The 5,953-nt window shown below is 34.8% G+C and overlaps 1 protein-coding gene and 1 long non-coding RNA gene across 2 annotated transcripts; one reads left to right on the forward strand and one right to left on the reverse strand.

Annotated features, from left to right (window-relative positions):
* Positions 1-2,439: 2,439 nt before the first annotated feature.
* On the forward strand, positions 2,440-3,633 carry LOC148294959 (uncharacterized). Its single transcript, XM_088251652.1, has 3 exons — positions 2,440-2,994; positions 3,096-3,158; positions 3,254-3,633. The coding sequence occupies exons 1-3, from the start codon at positions 2,527-2,529 to the stop codon at positions 3,377-3,379; spliced, it is 657 nt and encodes a 218-aa protein (XP_088107778.1). The 5' UTR covers positions 2,440-2,526; the 3' UTR covers positions 3,380-3,633.
* A 376-nt stretch (positions 3,634-4,009) lies between these two features.
* On the reverse strand, positions 4,010-4,915 carry LOC110760373 (uncharacterized). Its single transcript, XR_002527260.2, has 2 exons — positions 4,743-4,915; positions 4,010-4,618 (listed from the first exon to the last, which is right to left on the reverse strand). It is a non-coding gene; the product is annotated as an uncharacterized LOC110760373 (long non-coding RNA).
* Between the last annotated feature and the right edge of the window lie 1,038 nt (positions 4,916-5,953).

A 5,953-nucleotide genomic window follows, 5' to 3' on the forward strand; every position in this document is an offset into this window, starting at 1 on the left:
CCCGAGTTTGCCCACTGATACAATTTTTACCATCCACGCAAATAAGGTTAAAATCACATAAACTACTTGCAAGAATACAATACTATTGTAGTATAGATGCTCATGCAAGGTCGTTCTCCCCAAGGACTATTTAGCAATTTATGTAAAAATATTTTCCAATTAACTGCCTAAAATTAAAAGTTGAGAATGATGATTATGAAATTGTTTGATACTAAAAACAAATTTTAAACAAAAACAATTACGATTGAAGAAAAGAGTTTTAAATACCAATTTATAAAAGCACTAGGGTTTCAACATCACCTAGCAATCCTATGAAATTTTACCAATTACTTATGATTTGCACATGCCACTTTGAAGGTTAGGTTTTCCTAATTTATATTCTACTTGGAACCTCCAACATAGAACATATATCCAACATGCAACCTGTCCGGACGTTCAGATCAAATCTGAACATGAAATACTCATTATGTTTTGTGAAAACCCTTTGAAAAACCATGCAACCCTTAAGACGTGGTGTTCATCTTAATTGAAATTACAATTATTAATCACAAGAAGCAAGCGTCAATTTTAGGGAACCTTCAGACCAAAATTGTATCCAATTACTTTTCTAAAGATCCTAATGGTGATCAGGCATTAAGACAATTAGATAGTTTAAAACAGTGATTAACAATTCAAAGTATGCATGCAATCAATCATAAGCAATTAAATAAAAATTACATATTCATGCTAAGGTTCAAGGTTTCACCCTAGCAAAAGAAAATTAGTTGCACATATTCATAACTGAAATCATGGAAAATATTATTAAGAAGAAAAAGAATGAAAACACCTTAAAGTTGCAGAACTCCAAAACCCTAGCACTTGCTCCCCACAATGTCACGTTCAAAAGCCAAAGAGAAGCCCAAAAATTGCTGTGAAAAAGAACTTAAATACCTCCTAAAACCCAGCTGCCCAATCCCCACAAGGAAACTAAGTTAAAATAAAATAATACTAGGTTATAAAGTCCAAATTGGATTAGGAGAATCTGCCCACAATCTGCCCAGCCACATTTTGGCCACAAATCTCCTCCAAATCCATCCCAAGATAGCCTGTTTTAAAGATAGAAACGTTTTGAACACTTCTCCAGAAGGCCACAAACCCATCTGAGGTCATCTTGGGCTCCAAAAACGCAATAAAAGTCCAAAACGTCGCAATTCCAACACCGCGCACTGCTCCTTTATTTTATTGCCAGAAATTAACCGCTTTGTAGAAAAATTTGATATTTTGATACTATTAAGCCAACTGACTCACGAACGTCCTCCAACTGGAATTACTTCAAATTCATCCATTTGGCCACATTTTGCTTCAGAAGAATTCGGAAGTCCTATATTGAAAATACAATTTAAAGTATCAAAATTCTTCCAAAATATTAACCAAAATATACTAAGAATAGGGTTAAATATATAATATAAAATCTACTCATCAAAATACCCCCAAACTTAGCTTTTTTGCTTGTCCTCAAGCAAACCAAGACTCAAACAAAAAATAAAAACTTAACAAACTAGACACTGGCTAAACTTAACTAGGAAAAATCTCCTCCAAATCCGGCCCAAGATAGCTTGTTTTAAAGATAGAAACGTTCTGAACACTTCTCCAGAGAGTCCAATTTTCATGTTACCAAATCCCCTGTGGCCCCCTGTTTCCCCCTTAGTTTAGCGACATGTGGCACACAACTTAACAGGAGTTTAACTTTGTTAACTCTCTTTTAGCCCTTTTTTTTTTCTTTAATTAAAATCATTAAAATATATTAGATTAGAATACACGTTTGACAAAAACACGTTTGCACGCCGCTTCATCTTCTCCCCTATGCGAAACTCAGTCCCTGCATATGGTTTGTTTTTCAACTTCCCTCGTTGGCTGCTAGTTCATCAAGTAAGCCATGCTCTGCTATTCATAATTCTTTTTCTTCTGCTTTTTGACTGCTGGTTTTTTAGCCATCGTATGAGAAAGGTATAAACATATAACTTGCGACAATCATATACCCAATATGCAATTATTTGAATCAAATTCATTTGGTTTCAATCTTTTTTCCCTTTTTGTTTTCATCTACAGTAACAATTTATATACAATATATTGATTTTTCTTTTACAAATTTTCCGATACTTTGCTTGTTTTGGTTATTTTTTCTGATATTAAATATAAGGGATTGGAGCTCGTTGTTTTGGTTTTCATCTACGTCCATTTTCCAATTTCATCAATAACTAATATGAACATATATGGTGAGATGAGCTATGTAAGGCTTATGATTGTGCTTTGCACTTCAATGGTGAGATGGGTACAATCAGCAAGTATGAAGTTATCCCGTATGGGAAGAATTGGCACCATACAGTTACATTTGACTTAACAAATAATGTAACTTTATGTAGTTGTAAGAAGTTTGAGTTTGTAGGAATCTTATGTGCACATGCCTTGAAGGTGCTTTCTACAAGAAATGTTAAAAGTATCCCAACTCATTACATCTTGAAGAGATGGACAAAAAATGTTAAGGCTATGAGTGCCAAAATTAATTCTTTTTCAAGTCTAAATGAGCCTAAGGCAGAAATTGTAAGACGTTATAGAGAGTTGTGTCGGTTGCATACTCAATTAGCAACAAGGGCAGCAAGGTGTGGTAAGGCGTATGAAATTGTTATACGGCGATTGAACCAGACTTTTGAAAAGGTGGATGCATGTTTGAAAGAAAAATCAAGTCAAGAAACGTCTGAAGTGATCCCACCAGTAATTAATAGCATATATGAGTTGAATGAGTGTGTCAATGTTGATGATGACATCATTAAAGTTAGAGGAATCAAAGTTAAAGAAAGAGTTGTTGTTAGTTCTAAAAGGCCAAAAAATGCTTTGGAGAAGCTGACAAAGAAGAGAAGGACTCGAAAAACAGAATTGCACCATTCAAGTAGTGTTGATTCAATATGTGTTCCTACTATGAAAGTTGTCCCAACACCTCTATCAGAATTTTCACAGGTATTGTTTAAATTCATTATTAATTTCCTTTTTGTTTGTTTATTACCCTATAGCTTCATCGTATTTTTCTTATTGTATTTGTTGAACCCAAAAAATTGTAGGAACTTGTTGCTGTCAATAATTTAAGCATGGAATTTCCAGTTAGCATGATCAGCTTGTTGCAGGTGCTTCATTGTATTTAGTTTAAACTTTTCTTAATCATAATTATTTACTTGATTGAGTCTATTTCATTCTATTGACATGTACTGTATGAGTGTAGGCACAATCACCCTTTGAAGAAGAATTTGCGTTGTTTAGCTCTCAATTCACAAGTGTTGGGGCCAAGAGTTATAATGTTGAAGTGGATCCACCTTTTTCAATTGACAAGAGTCACCAAGCGTCATAATATTGAATTTGGGTTGTTTAGTTCTCAATTTACAAGAGTTCCATAATTTTTAAGAACTCGGTTTTGATTTAGAACGTTTTTTTATGTTTTTCCTGTCTTGGCATGTTAACTTACTTCACCTTATTCTGATATTTGGCATCTCTGCCTTCTTAAGGTGTTCAAGTATTACATTCAATGAAAATAGTACTTGTATCTGTAACTGAAAATCAAATCTTTTGTAAATGAAATTGGTACTGCAATATATTTTGGCAAATAAAGATGATGGAAGTATCTCTAATTGAATGTGATTTTTGGTAATACTTGTAAAGGGCATCAAGTCCTATGTAATCTTGCACTAATGTACCAAGTGTAATCTTGCACTAATGTATCATAGGGCTTGTTCTGGTGTATCTGTTTGTTTCAAGTGTTTCATTAGAGATAGGGTTGAGCATACTTCTGTGGCAGCAACTCTGTTTTATTTACGAGGGAAAGATCTACTTCAATCATTTAAATGGAGTTGGAGAGAAGGATTGCCAAAACCTTGTGCAGTTCTTTGGATGCCCATATTCTTTCTCAATATATTTGCCCCATTGCTCTCTCTCAAGATTTTTGCCACAAAAAAAAAAAAAAAAAACCATCCATACGATTAGATACTAAAACCATCCATATATACGATTTCGACCAAAAAAAAAAACCATCCCTACAAAGTACGAACACACTCAATATTACAATTGCATTACAAGCTTCATTTCAATATTCATTCCATACAGCTTCACTTCACAACCACTCTCAATTTCTCAAACTCCACTGGTCTGGGATTGTTTTAATTATTTATTTTCTTCTGAAATTCATAAAACTATAATTTAACTGAAAAGAGAAACCTAGCAAAACTATTAACACAGCCACCCTGGAATAACCCACATGAGCTCAGCATTGCATCGAACAGTTGGAGTGCAAGGCTACAACCAGAAACTTGTACCCAAGATTGAGTAGGAATCGTGGAAGAATGGCTAGATGAAGCAAAACCACTTTGCTTGGTCGCAACAGAAAAATGGCACACTAGAGTACCAGACGTTGGAGTCCAAGGAAAACCTTCCTCACTTACCACAGAGCCGGCATCGTCCTTGTTGACCAATTTCGAAACTGAATTGCAACTGGTGGCCTTCGCTGAAAGAGCAGAGAAGATGAAGTGGCTTCCAAATCATCGTCATCTCCGTCATAAAATTAAACTAGCAAATCAACCTTTTTCCTTCTCTTTTTCTGGAAAAAAAATATTGAAACCAAATGAATTGCATAATGGGTATATGATTATGGCAAATCAATCATTGGCTCCAACACCAGCAGCCAAAAAGGGAAAAAAATTATGAAGCAGATTCTGGCTTACCTGACAAACCAGCGGCCAACGAACGAAATAGATGCATGAGTTGAGTTTTGCATACATGAAAATAGTACAGATACAAGTATCTCCGCTGAGTTATGCAAAGCGAAGAAGATGAAGCGGCTGAGTTTTGCAGTGCAGAGAAGATGAAGGGGGGTTGAAATCTGACGGTATTCTAATCTAATATATTTTAATGATTTTAATTAAAGGAAAAAAAAATGGAGTTTCACTAAAATACCCAAAATGGGGGCTGAAATTATAAAAATACCCAACACCCAAAACATTTTATAAACGTACCCAAAACCCATCATTACACACTCTCAAAACCCATTTATAAACACACCCAAAAAATATACAATTGTTGATTGTGGGGTTGATTTTGGGTGTGTTTCTATGTTTAAATAGTGTTTGGGTATTTTTATAAATACATGTCTAGGATTGGGTATTTTTATAAATATCTATAAATAAATAAAAAGGCTAAAAGAGAGTTAACAGAGTTAAACTTCTGTTAAGTTGTGTGCGACATGTCGCAAAACTAAGGGGGAAACATGGGATTTGGTAACAGGAAAACTGGACTCGGCCACGAACCCATCTGAGGTCATCTTGGGCTCCAAAAATGCAATAAAAGTTCAAAACATCACTATTCCAACACCGGGCACTGCTCCTTTATTTTATTGCCAGAAATTAACCGCTTGGTAGAAAAATATGATATTTTGATACTATCAAGCCAACTGACTCACGAATGTCCTCAAACCGGAATTACTCCAAATTCATCCATTTGGCCACGGTTTGCTTCAGAAGAATTCGAAAGTCCTATATTGAAAATACAATTTAAAGTATCAAAATTCTTCCAAAATATTAACCAAAATATACTAAGAATATGGTTAAATATATAATATAAAATCTACTCATCACCCACTCCTGTCAACCTGATTCAACTTTCAATTTTGTTCAGAAGTTGAGAGAATCTTCCTCGCAAGCCAAGAAGATCCAATCGGGGCATTGGTGTTGATCCAACAACCTCCTCACTCCGCAAAGCAACCTGATTCTCCAAAATCATCAAAAGGAGTGTTCGCGGGAAAAAGGACCAACACATGTATTATTTGGTATTTAAACCAGATCTTCCATGACACAAACTCTCATTATGGGACCAATTGATTCTTTGCCAATGAAAGTCCATGTTTTTTTTTTTTCCTGACAAAAGTGATATTCTAAAC

Source organism: Prunus avium, chromosome 4 (assembly GCF_965620075.1).
Source record: "Prunus avium chromosome 4, drPruAviu1.hap1.1, whole genome shotgun sequence".
NCBI classification, from domain to species: Eukaryota; Viridiplantae; Streptophyta; class Magnoliopsida; order Rosales; family Rosaceae; genus Prunus; species Prunus avium.